Below are 25577 nucleotides of genomic sequence, written 5' to 3'. Positions count from 1 at the left end.
CCCACCTGTCACGGCACACTGTAACACCGCATTGCCAAATCACTTAAACAATTCAATACATATCAATAAAGTGAAACAGTTGCAGTTGAAATTGCTCTTATAAGTGCTGTCGTTACCGTTGCAGCCGTAACGGCTTACTATCAATACAAGACTAACAGTTTCGCTTGTTGTTCCGTGTGCCGCTTGATCGTAAAGTAAATTACATGCAATTGTTGCATGCAGATAATAATAAAAATTCAATTTGTGCGTTAGAAGAAAAGCAAAAATACACCGACAACAACAACAACAAAATCAACTGAGACCCAGTCAAATATATGCAATATATCTTATTTTTTTATTTTTCTATTTTTCGTAAACAAAGCGATATGCGGAAAAGTTTCGGCAAATCGTCTCATTGTGCCACAACTCGCACCAATTCCCAATTCCCCGTGCGAATGTTAGGCGATCGTGCGATTATTTGGCGATCGTAATCGCGTTATCGCGCCTATTCGTTGCGCCATTGATAAACTGCGTGCGATTGCGATCGAAATGTGAGCGCCAAGCCGTTGCAGGTTGCAAGGTCACAAGGCGTCGAATGGCGGCGCTGTTGTCATGAGTGGCGAACGCGCGCACTCTGGCGTTTTACTGCCGGCAATTGTGGCTATAAAATTTCACAATTCCACAAAAGTGTGCAAGCGAACGCTTTGCACAGTTATAGTACAGAAACGTACAACAACAACGACATGAAATATATGAAATTGCCGCGCTTGCTACTTACAACTTAACTGCTAACTATTTGGCAATTTTACTCTCGCCATTCTTGCTGTTGTTGTTGTTGCTGCAGCAATTTACTGCACGCAACAAGCAACAACGACAATAACAATAACGTTTAGCGGCACAGCAATTGAAAAGCAATTGTAAATTGAATTACAAAGCGTGCGAAGCAAAAACAAAAAAAAAAGAATCCCGAAGGCAACACTTTTTAGCACCGAAATTCACACCGAATGCAAAAATCTAATTGTATTTGCATGCGAGCGCATGTGTGCAGCAGAAAAAGGAGAAAACAACAATAAAAATAAATGTGAGGTTGGTAATTGAATAGTAATTGGGAGGGGAAAAATAATAATTTTTGAATATCTACCATTTTGGGGCATATGTGGCATGTTAACGTAGTTTTCTATTATCGATTTATTGATAATAAAAAAAAATAAAAATACCATTATAAACTTTGTAGAAAAAAAATTTCAAAAAGTGTTGCCACCTATTTGAAAATTTTGCAGTTTTTTTTCATATATATTTTGTCAAATATTAAAAATTTTTGGCAAAATTAAGGTAATATATCAATGTTCTTCAAAATAGTATTCTTAGCGAGTTGCCAACTATTTCGCTGATAGTATCAATAATAAAATTAAACGAAAATTCCTTTATAAATTAATTATAACATATAATAATATTAGAGATTCTGAAGCGTTGAAATATTTAAAATCACTTTGGTCGAATGGAGTTGCCACCCAATATTTTAAAATTTATAAAAATTCATATATATGTATGATATTTAAGTACTGTTATCAAGAATAAGAAAATTTGAATTCATTCGAAGTTCATAAAATTTTAAGAGATTGCCACCATGCCGGGAAAATTTTTTAATTCCAGAAAAAATAGAGTTGCCAATTAAAAAAGTATAAATCCGGCATTATCTTTCTTCAATATAATATTGAAATAGTGGTATTCATAGTATTCATAGTATTTATTTATATTTCAATGTATTTAACCAAACTCTGGCATATAGTGTTGCCATTTATTTTTATTTTTTTAATTTTTGAATTACACATAGCAAAGTCATTTAAAGCAAATGAGAACAAATAAAAAATATTTTATATCAACTATATATGTATAATACTAAAGGGAGTTGCCATACAAAAAATTAATTTATTAACTTAAAATAAAATTAATTTATTATTAGGAAAAATAGAGTTGCCAATTAAAAAGTATTAATCCGGCATTATCTTTCTTCAATATAATATTGAAATAGTGGTAGTATTTATTTGTATTTCAATGTATTTAAACCAAACTCTGACTCATAGTGTTGCCATCTATCTTAAAATTGTAAATAAAAAAAATTGAAAAGTCAAATTTATGAATCTTCATCAAATTTAACATTAAAATATAGGTATTCAGTATTTTTGAGGCAAATGGTGATTGATAGCGTTGCCACCTCTCTTAAAATAAAAAAAAAGTCTTGAAAGGCACCTTTATGTATTCTCATTAAATATGTATTATATGCAGAGAAGATCCTTTAAAGCAAATTCTGATTTATAGTGTTGCCACCTGTCTTATAAAATATTTTAAAGTCACTGATTGATAGCGTTGCCACCTCTCTTAAAATAAAAAAAAAGTCTTGAAAGGCACCTTTATGTATTCTCATTAAATATGTATTATATGCAGAGAAGATCCTTTAAAGCAAATTCTGATTTATAGTGTTGCCACCTGTCTTATAAAATATTTTAAAGTCACTTATATGAAATATGCATGATATTGTGGCGTACACTTAGTGTTGTTGAGTGCACTTAGTTATAGCAATTTTTGTGGCTAGGGTTGCCAATTTATAGTTTATTTTAAAATTTTTTAAAGTTGGTTTTATAATAATTTATAAGAGTTTAATAAAAAATATTTTTAAAAATCTAATAAATAAAGTACAAAAAAATTATATTAATTTTTCATAATTCATTTCAAACAAATTTTTTTTACTATTTTCTTAATCTTTTCTTTCCAGGTGAGTTCCAAATACCAGCAGTGTTATTACACAACGCTGTAATTTTATAAGTATTGAACCCTTCAAACTGCGTGTTTACTACGATCATCATTTCTTCAAAGGTAAATTAGAATAAAAATAATCTAAAAAATTCTTTATTAGAAAAATAATGATAAAGTAAAAATTCATAAAATTATAAAATTTTTAAGTGCTCCCATTATATTCCTCCCTATCTCATTCAGTTCTTCTCTAAGCATTTAATACATACATATTCTTACTTCTTTGCTTAGATGTGCAGTTTTCCATAAAAAAAAATAATATGCAACACTACAGAAAACAAAAACGCACTCACGCATGCGTTAATTAACGAAAATTAGTATCCCACGCCTGTTTTTAAAGAATTACCATGCTTGCAACATAACGCTTGATGATATCAGGCGAAAAACAAAAACAACACAAGCTACAGCTTTATGCGCCCCAGCTGCACTGCGTGTCGGCCTGAGTTTACTGCCTTTCACTAGCCTCTCTTGCAAGCACATTGGCTTCAGAGCTAGCTATGTTGCATGCCACTAACAATACTAAATGCCACAGTAATGCGTTGTGGCTGCCACAATAAGCTGTTAAATGCTATTTTTATTATTTGTGCGTGTATTTGTAAATTATTATGCGTACGCTAATCGCTTATGGAATGTACAATTGTACTATACATGTAAACAAACATATCTTTACTAGCGTTTTTTATGAAGCGAATACATACTGTTTTAGAGATATCATGTTTGAAATGCAGTGGTGTAATAGACCTCATCATATTAGATAATCCATTAAGATATTAATATCTCCCCTCTAAGTGAAGCTTTTGAAGCGATTATTCCATCTGTAACTGGCAGTCAGCTAATAAATCTTACTCTTTCTAATAATTTTTAATCCACTTTGATATAAAATAATCCAATTAACCACGAATTATTGCCATCAGCTGTGATTTATGTGAGAGTCTAATCCACCAGCTATTGATTTTCCACCCAAATTTCCATCACATTTACTAAGTGGTATACATTTCAACAATTTTTTCGCCAATCACTTAATTCCTGCTCCGCGATTTGTCGGCGAAAATTTTGCGTTTCGCCGATTTCTTTTGACATGTTTATGACAAGTTTAGTGACAGGTTTCAATTTCCTAAACATTTTCGCACAAAACGCTAACAAAAGCCGACGCAGAGCGCATTTTATTTTAATAAAATTATTATTTTTTCTTTATAAAATATCGGAGCCCCAGGCATTTGTATACATAGGCATGTAAAATTACAGCCACAACCCGCAATTAACTGCATCTTACACGCAACAGAAATTGTATAATTGATTTACATGGAACTCATATTTCACCGGTAATTATGCACTGTTGGCTGGTTGAGCTTAATTTTTCACCTGTCTTCACATTGCATTTTGATAGAAAAAATGTTGAAAATTATATGCCTTGGTTATGGGAAATACGCTGAGCGTCAGCAGCATGGTGCTGAAGTATAGTGGTGAGTTGAAAGTGGCATAAATTCGATGTTCGAATTTCGAAAAATTTCGAAGCAGTTTTCCATCTTAGGATGATGAAAAACTTTCTTATGAAGAACAGATCATAGAATGGTTAATACTGGAATTCGGTTGTCTGTTGTGGTAGTGAAGCTGAAGTTCTTCTGGAATAAAGTATTATTGCCTTCCTAGCGGGTAATATCGATTAATTATCGGACAATTTTAGATATTTTATACTGATTGTGTTTTTCTACTACATCTCTCTCTCTCTGAGGACCTACCAAAAGATATGAGGCCTGAAAATAGAATATCTAAAATCTATTAAAATGTCGAATCATACTTCGAAAGTTAAATTTGGAGCACTGAAATGATGTTTCTTTCTTCAGATCGCTATGAAATGACATAAAAGCAACACAGGAGTGATTTGAGGTCTCCTTCAAAATAGTCAGTACAGTTTGAGATCTCATGACTTCCGGTTGTATTAGCATGGAAAAAGAAAAGTTGTCATGAGCACCTTTTGTTAAGATGACATTAATGTTAGCTTAACCAGCCGACAACTTCTTGGAGCTTACTTTCTACGGAGCTTGTTTTCTATGATCATATGTATATATAAAGACTAGTTGATAGTTTCTAGATCTTTGAGATCACTCCTTAGGACCATAATAGCGCTTCTGATATTTATACATTTATTATTACTTTTTTATTGAACTACGGTACCCTTCATTTGTTGCGCAGTGTACTCAAAGCCATTACAAATATTTCTTCAACAAGTTATTTATGAATTAATAACAATTTGATTGAAATAAATACACAGCTTATTTATAAATATTTCCCAGCGCAAAATTGCTTGCACAAAAAAAAAAACAAAAAATTCCGGACCACATGCGGCATGTGTGAAATAATGCGTGCAACCTAGGCAATTTTCTCAGGCCTCTATCAAACGCCATCGCCCCGGGCACACCGCGAATGCGTTAATTGGTAAATTGGGCAAAATGAATGCAACTAAATGTGAGAGATTAATGCCTAAATTACTATAATCACCGGCGCGATCACTTGCCGGCAGCGCCGACGCGGACAACGACGCCGCTGCGTCACTAACAAGTGCAGCCGACAAGCGTTTGATTAATTGCCAATTGATGGTGGCTGGAGCAGCGCGCCGCTAAATGCCGCACTCGGCGTCGCAAAAAAGTGCGTTCACATTTGATTGGTGGCGTTTGGCGCTGCCTTACCGCGTCACAGCGACGTCACAGCGCTCGCTCGATGCGGAGCGCGCGCATGCAAATTGCTGTTGACAATGTTGCGTTGCATGTGTCCAACAAAGTATGTCAACAGCAATAATAATTACTCAATTGCGATTGGCGCTGCACATTCGCTGGCTGTGTCTGTGAGTGCGCGCGGTTGGCATAGCAGATAGCGCTGGGCGGCTGTTATATGCGCGCGCATACCGCGCGGCGCGCTTTGCCTTGCCACAGTTAATTGAATGCAAATGGAATTACTGCCGGCAACTGTTTAGCTGGAGCGCTGTAGGCCTAGCTGTGGTTTAGCGTGTGCAATTGTCATTTCAGAAATAACAATAGCAACAACAACAACAACAATTGCTGTGGCAATAATTGTATTTTCTCGACGCTGGTGGCGCGGCAAGCGCAAACGCACCTTTTTATTACGCAAATTTTAATAATCAAGCAATTAATGCAACAAACTCGCCACAACAACAATGATTTCTACATACTACAATCGGTGAAGCAGCCAACAATGGCATTAACCGGTAGTTGCGTTTGCCGCAAGCAAGCAAAAAAGTAGAAGAAAAAAATCATCGTCAATTAAACGTACAACCAACAAATTAAAATCGGTCAAAGAGGTGCGAGGTCAAAAGTTGAAAGCAGACACGGAAAAATGAGCAAAACGCGCCGCGACGCATTTGCTGCGCCACAAGTGTATTGGCGAGCGCGCTGTTGGCAAGTTGATGGTGGCCTCTAAGCTGCGCTTATATCTAAATGTAAGTGTTTGTGTGTGCGTGTGGCATGCGGCAGTTGCAAGTTAGTGCGCGCAAATTGCAACCAGTAATGCTTGTCAGCAGCGCTTTTGTATGCAAACCAGACACACTGCGGCGCAGTACGTGAGGTGAACGGCGGCATGCTTCGGATGTTAGGAGATCTCAGACGTCTTGGAATGTCTTTTTATGTTCTTACGAGATAACTGTCCACGTACGTAGTGTAAATTAGAGGGGACAATACTGTAGTGCGAGAGAATTTTTAGGCAGATGCTTATTAGTTATCAGGGAACTATGCAACTTTTGAGAAGAAGTTAGAGGGAGGGGATTTTTGAACTTTTGCTCTAAAAACGCAATATTTATAGTTTGGAAGGAAGGAAAGAAGGAAGGAAGAAGAAGGTCTTCAAGGTAAAAAATTGTGTTTTTTTAGTGGTCATAGTCCCATAAATGACCTAAAAAGAATTCCTATACATTTCGGGTACTCAATATAGAGTCAAGAGCTCCTTACTTAGTTTGACAGCTGTAAGCTTAGTTTGACAGCTGTGTTGTAAAGGCAACCTGAAATCTTAAGAACTCTGCAATTGACCCCAAAAAATTGGATATATTTTAAATAAAGTGGATGAAAAGAATTTTGGGCATATGTTGTGGGCTTTTGACAGCTACTTTGACAACTACTTTGACAGCTACTTTGACAGCTGTCATTCTAGAATATTCTATACCTCCAAGTAGGCATCCAATATTTCAAACTATATGAAAATAAAAATGAAGTGCAAACGAACTTATTAGTGTTCCGTCAAGTATAATTATAATGAATCTAACTATAATTATCTAAGAAAATAAAAAGTGAATTAAAACATATAAAGAACAATGCAAACCTAGCATAATTACAATTTTCCTACTTCGTTATTATTATTATTATCATACATATCACTAACTTATCATCGTTCATTAGAAAACACTTGCAATTTAATTGTTTTTGTAATTGCTGTTGTTGTTGTTGTAACATTTGTTACCACATGCAACGTACATGTTTAATTACCAAGCCGACAAGTTGTAGCCGAAGGTGGTCGTAGGCAAGTTGCAATGCGTCAGTCGATCGAACGGTGTGTCGGTCGGTTAATGCGCATGCGTGCGCATTCACGGATATCAGCTCAATCAAAGGCTGTAGTATGCGTGTTGGTACACGTTGGCATTTGCCCATGCATTGCATTGCATTAGTGATGAATTGCGCTTTAATTTGTGGGCGAAGTAATTAAATGTCGGTTGTTTTCTTACTTTGTTTTTTCATACTTGTTTCTATTTTTTCTCATTTGTTCTTGGTTTCATTTAATGCTTTGCCCCTTTTTGTTTAACCAATGCAAACCAATTTCACGCTTGCCAGTTGCAGTCGCTTTTGCGATCGTGTGCGTTTAGATAAGTTAGTATCTACTATACACTCTTACAACATATGTATATTCAGTCGATTTTGTTGTTAGTACGAGGTTATTTAGAGTTTGGGGGGTAATTGAGAGGTAATTTTTTCAACAAATTATAATCGAAATTTGTCACATAGTTCAAAGAAATTAATATATACACAGATATACATATATCTCTTCTGATCCTTTTAATTAAATGAATTTGATTGTAAAAGCGAGCCTCTATCGATAACGATCATATGTGGTGTATTTGCATTTCAAATGATCTAATTTATATACTTCGACTCGAAACTTAGTCAATACTGAGTACCAGAATAACAAAAATCGATAAGTTATATCGATACAAGGTATGTAATTATCGATTACTGTGAACATTTAAGTAAAATCCGAAAACCAATATGGTGGACAGCGATTTTTAAAACTCATCGGATTTGCTTGAAAGTCGCTATTCGGGGTTTTCGTAGTCGCTAAAAACGAATTCTGTGTCGATTTTTCAATATTTAAAATGGCGGATCCAATATGGCCGCCGCTATTTTGAAAATTTCATTGGAATCGCACGAAACTCAGTGGTTTCCGGGGTCGCTAAAAACTAATCCAATATCGGCGCCCCAAAAACATCTAGTACACATCGTTAGGTCATGACAATTTTTTTTTGTGTGGCTAAGTAATTACTCAGACAACTATCAAAATCCTTGGATGACGATTACTTTCTATATTTATCGATTTCTGCTGTTACTATTCCTTTGCTACAAAAAGGGAAAAATAAACTTCTCAAAATGTACAACTCTAAATTAAATACTTCGAACGAATGATATAATTCGATACCAATAATTTTATCGATATTGAAAGTGGTATGTGGTTACTGAGTACTTTTACAAAATTAAGTCTTCCATAAAGTTTTATAAATTCACAGTAATTTCAATCGATGCTAAATATCAAAAATAAATGTTGCGAACTTAATATCAGTACTGAATTTATTTATTATTTTTGAATCACTATTATTAATTATTTTTGTACCGAATACTTGGAATCGTAGCTGAATAACTAAAAATTAAAAAAATAAATAAAATATATTGATTTTCTGCGTATTTAATATCATTTCAGCGACTGTTAAAGAAATACTGGATACTTTTATATAATCTTTAGTCGGTACCAAAACGGTTACCGGATACTAAGTACTAAATTTTTTTCTATTTTGTTTAAAATCATTAATCAGATACCTAGTTGATTATTCTGCCTGCAGTACTGGCATTTTTAAGGCCTCGATGATGATCCGTGATACATACATATCATTCGTAGATTTTAGATATTATAACAGAAAAGAAACATCGATATTTAAAAGTTATCGATTACTTGATTTTTATCTTATAGAAATAGTAATGTTGCTTCTCAAAGAAGTAAGTATTTTTGTTTAATTGAGATTGATTAGAATGCTCTCCCCGTTCGAGACTTTTTTGAGTACCTTGTAACGGTTTTGAGTAACTTTTTTGGATATACTCATACTCATATACTAGATGTACTCAAAATCGTTATCGACTTAACATTAATTATTAATTATTTCAACAATTACGACTTTATTGCTTTCACAGCGATTTATTTCATTGAAAATATAATTTACTAAAGCTCAGTGGTCACACTGTTAAATTTGAAGATCATGAAAAACCGATTACTTCAAATTAATCGAGTACTTAGAAGATGTATCGAGTATTTTTAAGCTTAAATGAGTACTCTAAATGAATTATAAGCTATTTTTAATAATTCCTTATCTGTATGAATGCCTAAAATCGATTTTAGTATTAAATTATGTTTTTGTAAAATTTTTTCTTGCAAAAAATTAATTTTAAAAGAATCGCTTGCATTCAGCGAAGATTATCTTCAATCCATAAAATAACTTTATAAATATTTTTTTACATTTTTTACGCCAGTTAAACTTTATGCTCAATATTAATAGAGTTCTTAACTCATTCTCCACATTTCTAACAAAGAAAACTTCCGTTGTTTATGCCGCAAATTATCGCGTATATAAATATATAAACCGTTTGCACTTCCTCCACCACAGACCATTAACTTAACAACAGCACAACTGTGAACAGCGTACATTTGCCTGCCTTCTATTTTGTTTAATTAACACGCAGTGCACGCATTCATGCAACACACTTGGTTATATGCGCATGCGCATGTGCTTTAATGTACTAGATACGAGCTTCTAAGCGCTTAAGCCTCCCATGCATATCCGCATCTCCATAAGTATGATTAATCACGTGTTTTGTGCAAATATGCTGCAGTCTATCTCCCGCTTGCCACGACTCACGCACGCACGCATGCGACTATACGCTCACGCGCAATTGCAACACAAAAGCGCATGCGCAAACTCTAGTGTTTACATATAAATATTTATGTGCATAAAGAAATGTGTGTTTGGGTGTTGGCTCGCGCTCTCTTGTAAACACGCATGCGCGCCAATAATTTTCACCCGTCGATTCGAACCACAGGCGGCCGTGCAAGCAGTCATTCAGACATACTTGCAACATTTAAGTACGCATTGCATTCTAGCTGTAACAACAACAAAAAATACTTTTTTATTTTTTACAACAACAACGCTGACAAGTGCCGCTCTTACGTTGAGTTTCCGCATAGCGCGGAAATTGCTAAATTACAAGCGGTTGCCTGCAAGTAAGGTAGGGCAAAGCGCACTTGTTGCATCGGGTGATTAAGGTTGCTGCAACAACACATCTGGTATGTGGCATGTGTGCGTGTGTGCCTGTTTGCTTGCAGCAATTTGCATAACTAAATTCCTTTGTCTTCATTCATGTAATCTTATTTACATTACGATTAAATTCTTGATAAATGTTTCTTTTATTTTAATGTTGCTCTTGTTGTTGTTGTTGTTTTTTTTTTCATATATATTTATATTAACATTTTATTTGTCTTTTTTGTGCTTTTTGTAATTACAGCAGCGTAAGCTGTCACCGACATGGGCAGTGAGCACTACTGCTTGAGGTGGAACAATCATCAATCCAACCTGTTAGGGGTGTTTAGTCAATTATTACAGGACGAGAGTCTGGTGGACGTCACATTAGCTTGTTCAGAGGGCGCCCTCATCAAAGCCCATAAGGTGAGTACGAATTACTTGATTTTGTATATATGTATGCATATGTGGATGTAAGCCTGATATAATGCGCTCTGACTTGAGATGATAAAGTCAGAAAATGTTTAAGAAAATTTTGTTCCAGCAATGGTTCCAGATAACAGTGTTTAAGAGATCAGTATTTTGGCAATAGTCCCCAATGATTGTTTTATATGACTATTCGAATTATTATTAGTTTTCATCGGCCTCATTTTTGGCGGCGAAATGTGTTTAATTTGTATCAAAACAATTATTCGATAAAATTTATTAAATTAGGGTTGCCATAAATCTGAAAATAAGAGGTAAACGTATAAAAGGCTTTAAACCAACTAAAAATATAGTATTGAATAAAAAAATGTGAAAAATGCTAAGTATAGTAAACAAATTTACATAGGGTTGCCATCTTATTTAAATAAAAAAGCAAAAAAAAACGTTTCATGATAAACACAAATTACAACAAGGCATAAGGTTATGAGGTATAATAATAAAGGTAAAACTAATAGTAAAAATATTTTTACACAGGGTTGCCACCTTTTTTAAAAATAAAATACAAAAAAATATTTTCTTAATAAACAGAAATTACAACAACAGTGATAAAAGCATACATGTTTTTACTAATTTTTTTTTTAACGGAATGTATATGATGGAATTCTTATGCAGTCTCTTTCAGAACCATATTTTTATTCAATATTAGCAAATATATTTCTTAAAGGTTTTAGTACCTACTTAGGATGAAAAATATTCATAGCGGTATAAGAACCAACACCACTCAGTGCTGAGAAAATAAAAAAATACATTATTGAATTTTTTATATAATGTCAATCAAATATTAATTAGGGTTGCCACCTAAATAAATATTTTAACAATATTTTACTTACATAAATTTTACGTTTTATGTAATCAGCCATAAAATAAGAATTATATGAATTGCGCTAGTTTTAGAGTAGAGTTGCCACAGTACATATATGTATACATAAGTTAAGCGTGAAAATTATGGAATGAATTCTTTTGAACTGGTTTGGGTTGACTTAAAACGCATTGATATTTAAATATTAATCATGCCACTAGCTTATGAGCGGCAAACGGTGTTTTCTTACTTTTTCTTAAAAAAATTATAGGGTTGCCACCTATAACAACGATTTCATGGTAGTTTGGCGTAAAAAATATGAAAATATTTGTATGTTGGTAATATTTAATGGCTACTTAGATTTTGAAAAATTTTGAAAAATTTTTGAGTAGGGATACCAGATCGACCAAAATTTTTTTAATTAAAAATAGCAAAATTGCGATAAAATCAAGTTTATTTAGAATTACTGAAGATATATTTTTTAATAAATTATCATTTTTCTTTAGTAGAGTAGGTTACTTAAGGTTTTCAGAGTCATTAAATGGATTATAGAATTATTTATTATTTATTTTTATATTTTCATATTTTTCTAATTCCATATACTTATTTTAAATCACCTGCATTCCAACTCACTTCGTGCCATTTCTCATTAGTATGAAAAAGAAATCACACCGATTACGCAATCATTTTCATATCAATATCACTTAGCATTTATTCTTTTCAATTAAGCGGCAATTCTAAAACACTTAAAGTGCATACTTTTATAGATTTCTACAACATCACACACATGAAATCGCCATGCATGCGCTCGCCCTTTTCAATTTGTTGCATTGCATTGCCATTGCCATGCTTAGGAGCGCCGCGCCACATTGCCAATGCAGCGCTCCACACCGCAGCGCACATTTTGCGCTCACTTATTGACACGTCAACTCGGCTAAGTACGCAGTTAGCTATTTTGAGTGGAGTAATTTTCATATTTGTCAGTCAATTGTCAACTTAACGTGTACGCACCAACAACAACAATCGAAACAACAACAGCGGTAGCAAACAACGGCATTAAATTGCAGCAGCAAGTCATCAGCGCATGAGTTCGAATGTGTGTGTGTGTGACGCGCCAAGTCGAGCGCAAATCATTTCGCATGTTGCGGCAAGATGTTGACAAGGTCAACAAGAGACGTACAGTAGCTGGCATACACTACAGCAAAAGTAAATAGCAGCAACAACAACAACAGCAAGCATCGGCAGTAACAGTTATACTATGCGCTAGTGCACGAGTGCATAAATCATGCGAACGTCGCTTGTCAATGGCGAATTCCGCCAATTAAATTAAGCGGCAAAATGTTGCCGCATGCGTTGCAATGTTTCATAATTTAATGCTATTGCTGGTGTTGTTTTTGTTATTGTTGTCAGTGCGGTGGCTCAATGTCATTAGGCTGCTGCTGCTGTTGCATTGCGTCTATGAATGATGAAGTTATTTATTGTTATTGTTGTTATTAGAAACTCACACTGTTTTGTCTAGTGTTGTTTTTGTAATGTCATATACAATTTTTCTTGCCGCCGCTGCTGTTGACATTGCAAACTGGTAAATTGTTCAATTATTATGCGTTTAGCTGCGCGTTTGCCTTCCTTCCTTCTTCTTCCTCTTCTTCTGCTTATGCTGTGTGTGCGTGGTAATTGCCTTGCCACTCTTGCCTTTCTTGTTGTTTGTTGCCCGCAGCTATCTATCTACATACTCTATAAGCGCTTATATGCAAGTCTGTAATAGAATTTTAAATGCTGTCATAAATTGTTGAGTGTCTACATTAGCGGCATTTTTTGTATGTAACACACACACACCAACTTACATATTTACATATATACATATATTATAAATATGCGAATTAGTGGCATAAATGAGAAAATTAAAAATTGTCTATTGAAATGATGCCAGCTGATGATATGCAAATCAATGGCTGCCGCATGTGGGCTTTTGACAGCCCGGTTAGACAGTTTTGGAGTATTTAGCACTTAGGCTTGTGTTGCGCTGCAAATAATTCGATATTATATGTTGCTAGGGTAGCTACATTGAAGTACGTTAGGATGTCGTGGATGTCTTGTGTGTGGGTTTTTGTGGCGCTTGCTTGACGTCAATGCTTAGGAAGTAGGTAGGTTTGTAGGAGAAAAAAAAGCTGAGTGGAAGGTAGCTTATGAAGCCAATTTGCATACAATTAATTATATTATTTTTTTTGATATATATTATCTTATTTTTAAATATTAATATATTTAATTTAAATTACTATTTAAAATATTTTTTGGCAACAAAAAAGTTAAACGAATTTCATGAACAATATGTAAATTTATTAATTTATTATTTTTAAATTCGAATTTATCGTATTCAGTGAAAAACGAACCATTTCCCTTTTTTTGTTTTTCGTACAGATCCATGTTCTATGTGTTCCTATTAAGACAGACATTTGATACTTCTGGTTATTGACTTATAAAGAGTATCATATTTGGCTCAAATAAATACCCGCCTTTGTTCACTTACTAATTTATGACATCTCAGCTTATTATATCCAAAGATAGCTCAATAAAGTCCTTACTGTAGACCCCTCAGTCACAAATAAAACTATTTCATTCTTGTCGTAGTGGACAAAAACAGTCATGAAACAATTTTGAAAGTTATTAGTGCAATATTAGTCCCTAAGATGTGATAAAATAAAGAATTTATTCCAGTTAAATACTCATGTAGTGTTTCCAGTGAGAGCTACCGAAGTCCTCTCCACTCACATCTCGGAAAGTTGTTCTCAGCCTCTGTATTGTTACTAATTTTTACTTAAAAAACTCACTAAAAAATTATATTAAAACGCTTCAAAGCAAAAGTACGCTACAAATGGAAAAATAAGTGACTATGTCAATACCAACAGCAAGAGTCACCCAGGCGTATGAGTAACATTTCACTAGTGGCAGCAAAAAGAAAAATAATAATAGTGAACGACACCTAAACGTCTAAATTGATTATGGCAAATAGACAAGAGTATTGATTGCAACATGCCGCAACAACATGTTAACTATAAAAACAACAACAACATTAACAAGAAGCTCAACAACAGTTTATAGAGCGAAACCGAGATGAAAAAGACACAGAGGAAGTAGAGGAAGAGCAAAGGAATTAAAAATGAAATCATAGTGAGCAATAGAAAAGAAGTAAGAAAAAAGTGCGATCAACAAGAGCAAAGATTAAAAACAAAGCGGCAAGTCAATGAAGTTGCAAAGAGCTTGAGTAAATATGACTTTGCAGTGTAGGAGAGTTGCATATTCTTTACATAGTACTGTGATTGTAGGTGTGTATGTATGAATGTATATGTATTTCTAAGCATTTCTATGTATTGATATGTGCCACAGTATGCTTGTATGTCAACACAACATGTCTACTTTACACATGTAAACACAAATAACTCATCAATACTTCCTCAAGTCGCTAAAAAAATAAAGAAAACAACAACAACTAAACGAAAAAAATGAAAATCCAACAAAAACAAAAAAATCGAAATAAATTCCAGTTGCCGTTCGTAATCAACTCAGACTGTTAAGTAAGCAAACGTTTTAATGTAAATTGATGATACAGCTTGCTGCAGCGTGTGGCATGGTGAGCACATACGGCGGAAAAAACTGTACACGAGAGGGTTTGAGACATAAATACGCCGTAGGAAATTGGCAAGTGTTGACGTTGTCAGGCAACCGAAACCCTTCAGATGACGGCCAACCGACCGAGTTGGTATGTGCGAAAAAACGGTAAACATTAGCAAAAGTGAAAGAAAACTAAATAAATACATGCAGCCAGACCTGCACTACACTAAGTTGCAACAACAACAACAACATATGACTTGTCAGTATTTTGGTCAACATGCCACAAAAAAATTAGCAATAAATTGAAAGCAACGGTAAAAAGTCAAATGAAGAGGCAACATGCGCCACATAACGGCATATGGATACAAACGTGCAACACTGTGGTGTCAAGATTCATTTGCTTGTCCATACATATGCATATGACTGCCTTTTGGTGACACTTATTGCCTGCCGCTTGCCACATTGCCGCTTTGATACCAGTTGCAAGTTAGCCAATATCCCGCATAGCCCTCACCACATACAGCCCTGTGGCACGTTAACTAGTTGGTAGTTTTGAAAAAATTCTACTTTTTAACTATTTTCCCTAACCTTTTCTCTCTGTATTTGTTGTTTTTGTTTTTGTAGCCATGCGGCTTTTTCACTTCAAATCATTGGCTTTTTAGATTTTCCTCATATTTTTTCTTCGCCACCACCCGTTCGAGTCAATTCACTTTGGTGTAGTTTTTGCTAACTTGCCACACTGCTTCACTTGCCACAAATCTAGTGCTGCACAGTTTGTAGTTATTTTTACAGCAATTTCTCTCTCTTTACCCATATTCCAGCGCTCATACGAGTATGTGTGTGCCTTCTGGTCCAGTGCAAGTGCAAAGTGTAACTCAATTTGAGGCATTTATCGTATGCTCGGTTGAAATTTGATGCGATTTGCCTTGTTAGTTGTCTAGCGGCGCGAGCCAATTACAACTACAACTACAGCAACAGCAACAACTCCTCTAAACATTCATATTTTTTCCTGGCTTCACTTTTATTTGCCACATTTGATGAAGCAATGTGTTTTTTATTGTTTTTGTTGTTGTTGTGAAGTATTTTTTGCGCTGGCGTCATCTAACATACTATTAGGCGCTTAGTCCATGCTTTGTTTGCTGCCGGGAGTGCTTAGTTGTTGTTGAGGCAAAAAATAGAGGCACATGTGTGGGTGACTCACGTTTGTGCCTCACTGTATGAGTGTGGGCCTATGGCACCGCTTACAACGGCTCAAAGTGTTGTTAAATGCTTTTTGATGCGTTGGGTTGAACTGACTTTTGGGTCAATACTAAATATAAGGGTTGTTTGGGGTTTGATTGAGTTGAGTTAGAGATTTCATCAAAAAATGTATAATAAAAAAATATTTTCGCAATTTTATTTTAATAATATACTATTTTAATATTATCACAACAGAGTTTAATAGTCTGTAAAGAAATTGGCTGAATTCTCTTATAATTTCTGCAAATTACTGGTTAATTACTTTCGATTACTGAACAATTACTTTTGATTACTAAGTAATTACTTTTGAATAGGTGAATTATTTTATAAATACTGCTGATTACAAGTTAATTACTTTGATTACTTAATAATTACTTTTGATTACTTAATAATTACTTTAGATTACTTAATAATTACTTTCGATTACTTCGTAATTCTTTCAAATGTTTTATAATTCACTTGTGGAGGTCACCTGCTCCTTTGTTGCTAGTGTAATTCAATATTTTGTACCGATTTTTGGCTACAAAAAACTGTTCTCAGTTTCAATAAAATATTTATTCTCATTCACCGAAAAAAATGCCTGCCACCAGCTGCTTGCTTGCCATTCGCCAACTATTATGCTTAACATCATTTTTCTTAATCATGCAACATTGCCACACACATACACCTTCCCAGTTGCTACGCAATAGTCCGCATGTCCGTTATGTTGCGCAACTTGTTGCCACACTGCTACAACGTGAAAAACACAATTAATCACTGTATATATTCATAACTGAACATGGCTGGAAAACAAGCGTGTGCAAAAATATGCTGAAATTCGGCTTTCAGTACTATTTGTGGCAAGCGGCGCGGCACGCTGTTGCATAATGAAATTGTGTCAAATTGCCGTTTAAAATTAATTCATTTCCTCCAATGAGCGGACATGCGAACGAACAATGCGCGCGGCAATACAATTTATGAAATGCAGCTGTGGCAAGTAAGCAAATGAGTGGGATTGGAAAAAATCACCAAAATAAAAAAAAAAAAACAAAATTCGTTACTCTTATTCAGTAGAACAATACGCTACAACAACATACAATCATACTAATAAACAAATAATGGCAATAATAACAGTGTTGCTGCCTCATAAGCAGCTAGCTATCGGCGCACGGCATCGGCGATACTCAATTTGTGCTGCATTGGACGACGCAATGCGCTTTTCATTGCTTGCAACATAACTTTTTTTAATTTTCATTTTCTTGCCACCGCAACAATGCCACATTGGCGCTTTAACCTCTGCTCGAGCGCGCTGACTAGTCCCCACTGTACACCTGCTGGCGCAATCTAAGTCGAAGTTAGTCTATAGAGCGACGGCGGTGGTACTAGGAAGACAAGTACGCCATTGCCGCTTTGGTGGCAACATTCATTCAACAATAATCAATTGGCCATGCGGCATGGCGTGTACAATACAAACTCTAAACACACGCTGTCGACAGTGTGCTTTGTCGGCAACAACAAAAAAGTCATAAAAGCCCACAATAGCGTGCTGGCGCATGTGCCACTCCTACGACAATAGCTACAACAACAACGGCGGCAACATTTGCATTCACAGCGCGCTGAGATGTTGTTGTTGTAATTTTTCATATTTTCCATATGAAATATGAGTGTCAGCGATGAAAGATAACAGATAAAATTTTTCATTGCATTGCAGCCGAGTTGCACATTTTGTGACTTGTTAACATAAAATTGCAATTAGCTAGCATTTTGTAGGCTGACGCATTCGTGCAACCAAACACACCCACAAATATATATAGCTATCAATACTATATTTCCCACCAATACTGAGGCATTACCGGCTTAGAATACCAATAGTCTCTCATTGGTCACCATCAATATGTCTATATCTGTCCGAACCTTGTTGCTACAAATTACTCTATAATTATTGGCACTAAATTACGTTTTTCATCCATATGCTACATCTTAATAGGGCAACATAATGTCGAAAATTATAATGCACCACAAATTATTTGAATTGACTAGCTGCATTACTATGTAATTACATGCCAATTACTTTTGTGGACTGCAGGAGTTTTTTGAAATTGCAAACTATAAAGTTTTTAAAATGTTGCACGTTTGCTGTGCTGTCAATAAGTTGGCTAAATTATGTTTAGAAGTGTACTACTAGCTAAGCATTACTTCTAATTACTTAATAGTATGATAGTTAGCTAAAAAGTAGTAATTAAAGTTTTTGTTTATAATTAATTACTTTATTAGCACATTGTTAAATTTCAATTCCTTGAAGAATAGAATTTGTGCAGTTTTAAATACACTAAAGGCTTAATTACTTTGAAATTACTATGGATTACTTGATTACTTATTACATTTTTAAGTGTTCTTCTTTAATTTATAGCACTAACACAACACCATTTAATAATCTATAAATAAATTTACTGAAATTCTTGTAATTACATCATAATTACTTTTTAATTACTTTAGATTACTTTTTATTTTTTTAGATTACTTTTTAATTACTTTAAAATTTTTCGAGAGCAAAACATTTTGTTTTTATTTTATTAAAATTCAAAACAATAATTACTTTGCATTACTCAGAATTACATAGCAAAACTGCATTTTGTATGATCATCATTACTTTTTATAGTATATATTTCCCAGCAACCGTTTTCCAATGCTCCTACAAACAAACAACCAAAAAATTAAACCTTTTACTGCTACGCCACATTGTTGTCGCCACAAAACGTCGACTAAATGTTGACAGCTAAACGTCAAATCGCCTGTGTATCTACAAATCGCGATTACTCGATTCACTTTGTACAAACTGCCAACTTTATCAGCGACGTGTATCGTAAACTAAAATCAGAGTGGAAAATTTGTTGGCGATCGTGGCAAATAAAGTCAAAACTCAACTCACAAGCGAGTCAGCAATCTGAGACAAGCAGGCAACATTTGAGATTTTGACATCTGACTTGACTTGGCTGTCAATTTATGCGCTAGCGCTAACACGTCAACAAAGCGCACAGCAACAACAAATGACTGGGTAACGAATGAGAAATGTTTGCGCTAAGCGGCAAGAGACACAGAAAAAAATACTCACGAGGATTATAAAAATAAAATAAAAAATATCTATTTTGGTTTGAAGTAATAAACTAGAAAACACTTGGGAAAATTTGTGACAAATTGTTCGGGAGAATGGAAAGTGAATGTGTGTGAAGTGAAGAGACAACGAAAAGTTGAGGGGATTTGTTTGTCTTTTAGATATGGGAGACAGTTGGTGTAAAATATTTATAACCTTATAGAAAATCATATATTCGGTTTATTTTTATTCAATGTCGTCTATTTTTATAAAATCAATATTGAACTGCACGTTTTCCTAAGATTCTTTCTATTTAGTTCTAAAATGTGACCTACATTTAGGCGCATCAATAAATAAAAACTTTATCAGAAAAGAGATATTATTACTTATGATATTAAAAAAGGGTTTGCCAGATTTAATGGTCAGAATAATATAATCTAATAAAATCAATTTATATATAATACTACATATAAACCAAAATGGTTGACTACATTTAGGAGCATGATACAAATATTGAATAATACATGTCTCAGCGCCTAATAGAGTGTTAATAAAAGATTAAACTTGTGAGTAAATTTAAGGACAGTTTTCAGTTTTGAATTTATTGTCAGAAAACACTGTAATAATAAAATAATTTATTTTTTAAATGAAAATTGTTGCCTACATTTAGGCGCATTTACAACAAATGATTAATATATCGTTTTTAAGCGTGTTGGTCCACTTCATAGAGTACTAAGAAAGTAGAAAGCCTTTGAAAAGTATAAAAAGTGTTGCCAGATTTGATTAAATTGCCAGAAAATACTCCTTCCAGACATTATATTTGATTTTATGTGACAACAAACGGGTTTTAAAATAAAAAAAAATTAGGAATATTATAAAAATATTTAAGAAAAACAATAAAAAATATACATTTATTAAGGAATTTTATAAAAAATATTTAAGAAAAAATAATAAAAATAGATATGTTAAAATTTTTTTTAATAAATTATTTAAAACTTTTTTGAATTAACATTTTTTAATTTCTAATTAATTCTTTAAATTATTTTTGAAAATTTCCAAGAATTTTTAATTTTTTATAAATTTTTTTTTTTTATATTTTTAATTTTTTATAAAAGTTTTTACATTTTTTTTTAAATATTTTTTTTTCGTTTCGCAATAATTATTTTTTTAATTTATAGATTTTTTTTTCTAAAATTGTTGATTTTTCTGCCAAAATTTTTTTTCTAAAAATTAATAAAAAAAATTTAAGAAAATATTTTCTAATTTTTTTCTTACCACTATACTTTTATATTCAGTTTTTTATAATATTTCCTTGTTATTTTTATAAATACATTTTTTGCTTTCTTCAATCACATAACTATTACCCATATCTCTACTCAATAATTTCGCATGCTTCTCTGCATATTTTATTGCAAATTATCGATACGTTCGAATTCTCGCACATTAAACTCATTTACCATTTATAAATTTATAAGCTGTAATAAAACTAGTTGTTTCAAGTATTTAATGAGCGCTTATACGCCTACCGAGCAGCAATTAAATATTGCCAGCGCTTACACAAACACATGATCAAACACTCCCTCATACATACAAACGTACAGAAACGGTACAAAATTTACATAAGTGCAATGAATATGTATATAAACAAGTATAAACGCTTTTGTAAAGCATGCAAGCCAGTGCGACAGCCTGTTGCCATAAATACAAGTCACTGAGGTGTGTGTGTGTGTGAGCAACTGTATTTTGTGTGTGTGTGTTAGTGTATAAAATTGCGCGCCTTTTGCTGCTGCATGTAATTATCAATTAACAATCAATTGATTGCATTCCCCATTGCCATAAATTTACGACAAGACAATAGCCACAAGCTAGTGGCTAAATGCCACCAACAACAACAAAAACAGCAGCAAAGTCTATATTAGAAAAAAGCACACACACACAACAATGGCCATTAATAGTGAAAACTGGCAATTAGTATGGAATAACTGTACAAATGTGTGCATATACTCATGTATGTGTGTATGTAAGCTACCAATGCTGTGCCTGGGAAAATTACACTGCAACTAAATTTAAAAAAATAAAATAACAACAACAAAAATCCAACGCAACCGCTTAACATTTGTGTGCTGGAGAAAATTAAGCATTAATTCAAATTGGTAAATTATACAAAAATATTTTGCCAATGTGCGCCGGCGCAATCGATTCGATCGCCAACAACATAACCGCAAGAGAAACGTCACGTTTTCACGTTACAAACACGTCCAATAAGCACGTTGCTTTGTCTCGCAACTCACACACAAGCGAGGTTTGCTTAGTGAAGCTTACTGGAGTTCGGCTCAGCTCGGCTCGTTGCAGCGCGTTGTGGCAGCTTGTCGTGGCGTAGGGGTGTAGCACCTATTCAGACAATTGAATTTTTCAAATTTTTTCCTTTTTTTTAACAAAAACAGCAAACAACTACTCACGCATGCATTTAATGCTAGCCAGCAAATGCGCGCCGCCACACACAGCACACGGAATGCCACTTTTGTAGTATTAGCTGAAATGTACATTTGAACACATGTTTCCAGTGGCTCGGCGCGCTCTGTGCAGATATGTGTTTCGGAGCTCATATCGAATATCATAGCCACTTACTGCCGCTTGACAGCAGCCGCGGCAACGCCAGTGGCGGCGGTCGGCATGGACAATCGCATAACAGCAATATGCATTAAAACTCAATAAAAATGTCATGTTTTCTGTATGTGCTTGTTGCTAATCTATCATAGCGATCAATTGTAAGGAGCTGTTGAGTGATATACTCACTTTAATATATAGATATGTATATGATTTTTGAAATTAAATTCGCTTTCAAATATACATATGTTTAGCAACAACATACCGAAATTTTTCCAAGTAAAATTTCTGGATCCTGTAATTTTTATTTAGTTTTCTGTTTAATTAAGAATAAAAGCAATTTTAAATTTCAAAGTTATGCCAAATCCCGAAATTTCGGCATTTTTTTTAAATAAAATTTCGGGATCCCGAACTTTTTTTGTTTAGAAAAGAATTTAGAAACTTAATCAATGTAAAATGTAAAATGGAAAAAAAATTTCTGAATCCCGAAATTTCGGGATTATTATTTGCTTTTCACGTTTACATTTAGAAAATTTTAATAATTATTTTTTTTATTAAACAACTATTTTCGAAAAAAATTTCGGGATACAAATTTTTGAAGTCCATTTATTAAATATCGTATCGAAAAAGCAACTGAAAGTAACCCAAACAAATTCGAAATAATGAATTCCGAAATAATTGTTTTAAATTTTCTGGGATCCCGAAATTGTTTGACTGATTAATGAAAAGAATTTTTTTTAAATATGCAGTTTAAAGCCCTCTAGAAAGTAGTGGAATACAAATTCAATATCAAAGTCTTAAAATATAAAATTTTTAAATCCCAAATTTTAATTTGAAATGCGGGTCTCTGAAGTCTTTAACACATAGGGAGTAATATCTCGAAATAGCAGTCGAGCCACTGGTTTGGTGATTTGAGAATCCTATTTGTTTTTTTAATTTTATAAATCTTAAGAAGAATCTTCGAATAGGTCGTCCAGGGTGACACAAAACTAAAATGGGTACTATGGTTACATACAGCAATTACACATACAGCAATTTCCATATCGGGGCGAAACGATATTGTCACTTCTTTCGCATGAGATCGTGTTTTTGGAAACCGTCGTCGTTGTAATCAGTGAATGTTAAGTAAAATGTCTCATAGATTGTTTCGCATCTCAAATCAATACGTTCGAAGGTCGCTGAGAGGCTGTTTTATCTACCATGTCAATTAACATGTAAAACATTTGAAATGAGCTGGACTAATAATTTATAAAATCAATACAATCAGCTCAGAATCCTTTCCGAAAATGAGTTGTCTGATCACAAATAAAATAATTAGTTTACTGAATAGATTTTAAAGAAGGTTTAACATATCTACTAGCTTTCAAAACTATAAGTTCCAGAACGATTATAAAATGAAGCAGTTCTTGAGCTACAAATATAGTTGTCTTTATTTATTATAAATCTTAGAACCTTATAGATCTTAAAACAAGAGTTTCGAAGAAAGCTAAATAAGTGGAGAAAATAGTAAAAATGATAAAGCTGTGATTTGGTAAAGGAATCGAGTGTATAGTCTGGGTATATGATAACGTTTCGTAGCTTCCAAATTTTATCAACACTTCACTTTATTCTAGCCTATAGACCTATATATATATAGATATATCTATAAAGTAGAACTTCCTTCACTCAAGCGTCGAAGTCATGGCCATTCGAAGACAAGAAATAATACACAAATTAAAACAACTTTTGCTGAAAACAAAGTGATTGTTTGACTGATGTTGATGTGACTGGTTAATTATTGCTGACAATGGTGCCATACATATAAATCTACCTGTATATGTACTATACTAAACCACGAACAATCAAAAGATGGAAATGAGCAGCGAACGCATTAAATAAAAGCGGCAAAATGGAGTAAAACAAAAGTGCCAAAAGCGCGAGGGTGAATGCGGTTTGAAATAGTCAAACAAACTGCTTTGACTTGGTAGTTTCTAAGTATATACATATGGATATCTTATATATATATATTTATATATGTCTTTCGACTGACTTGAACACAAGCGCTTAACTGTGAAAATGACACAACACAGCGCTGCAGACAAGTCCGTCTGTGTGGTGAACTCAGTCAGTCACTCAATAAGCCAACTAAGTAACCAACAGCGTTAGTTTAGTTTGATGGCAGCTGGATAGCTAGTTGAAGCGACAGCACGCTTAGCTTGAGCTTAGTTATGCATACACACACACATACACGTAAAGGCTGAGACAATGCGCTAGAAACGCTGATTAGCTTTTATATAATTTGCAGTTATTCTCTATGCAGAGTTGCATTGTTGTTGTATTCGCATGTGTGTTTTGTTGTTATACTATACTATATATGTAGGTATGTATGTATGTATATCAGCTATAGTATAGAGTGTGTTGCAGCAGCTTTTTAGCCTCTTTTTTTCTTATTTCCAACCAACTTTGTTTGAGCAAATAATAGAAGTGAGGGAAAAAAGTTGAAAAAAAAACAAAGATAATAATACATATGAGCAGAAATTATAAACAATCGCTCGCGCGCGAGCTGGTTGGTGTTGAGAATTAAAAACTTTTATTCAAGGTCGCCGCTGGCACGACTTTCGGCTTGACGACTGAGGCGCGTGCAAAGCACAGACATACATGCATATAACTGCATATATATAGCTTCTTATATGTAGTTATATAGAGAATATATATGCAACTGACACATTTCGCCGCCTGCTTTCGTATTCCACAGCGTGCGCTCAACAACTTGTCTTCGGCGGTGGCTTCGGTTCAGCAGTGAACTTATTTCTATTTAATACTTGTTGGTATTTCTCAGCTGTGGCAATTGTGTAGGCTCAGCACACAGGAAATGCATGAATGCTGCCAGCCTTGCCGCACCACCTCTTACTTGAGACAGAAATTGCAGTCACAAATCAAAATATGAAATAATTGAAAAATGATTTGCCAGTGCTTGAAAATTAAGTGCCGTTAAGCAGCTGTTGGGTTTGCATTTTCTAGACAAAACCACGATACCAAATTTTTCACAAAAAAAAAATTTGAAAATTTTAAAAAATAATACCAATAAAAATCAAAACAGAATAAATAACTTAAAGAAAATTCCGAAAAAAATTCCAATTGAATTCCAAAACCAAATTTGAAAAAATCTGAAAATACGTTCCAAAAAATTTTCAAAAAAAAAAAATCAAATTAAAAAATTCTCAAAATATTATCCAAAAAATTTTTTTAAATTAAAAATTTCCCTAAAATCACTTAAAATATTGCTGCATTATATCTGTGAACATTTGAATGCACAATATTTCCATATTTACATACACATAAGAACACATGCTTCAATATATCTTTGCATATATCCATACCTCGGCACACTCATTCAACACATGCCACTCTATGGCATTTGTTAACAACAAATTGCCTGTCGGTAA

The 25577-nt window shown here is 33.8% G+C and overlaps 1 protein-coding gene across 11 annotated transcripts in view; it reads left to right on the top strand.

Moving 5' to 3' along the window:
• LOC105208937 (uncharacterized) overlaps positions 1–25577 on the top strand; it is a 363842-nt gene that overhangs the window by 246066 nt on the left and 92199 nt on the right. For 9 of the 11 annotated variants that reach the window (XM_054231284.1, XM_054231281.1, XM_054231290.1 and 6 more), the window contains one exon: positions 10608–10768. In XM_054231284.1, coding sequence (XP_054087259.1) covers positions 10628–10768 — 141 coding nt within the window. In that variant the 5' untranslated portion in view covers positions 10608–10627. Of the gene's footprint in view, positions 1–2752; positions 2854–10607; positions 10769–25577 lie in introns of all 11 variants that reach the window. The other 2 variants (XM_054231282.1, XM_054231289.1) reach the window with 1 other exon arrangement.

This window comes from Zeugodacus cucurbitae, chromosome 5 (assembly GCF_028554725.1).
Source record: "Zeugodacus cucurbitae isolate PBARC_wt_2022May chromosome 5, idZeuCucr1.2, whole genome shotgun sequence".
Taxonomy (NCBI): Eukaryota; Metazoa; Arthropoda; class Insecta; order Diptera; family Tephritidae; genus Zeugodacus; species Zeugodacus cucurbitae.
The sequence above is the reverse complement of the archived record's forward strand: the minus strand, read 5'-3'. Positions and strand labels throughout refer to the sequence as shown.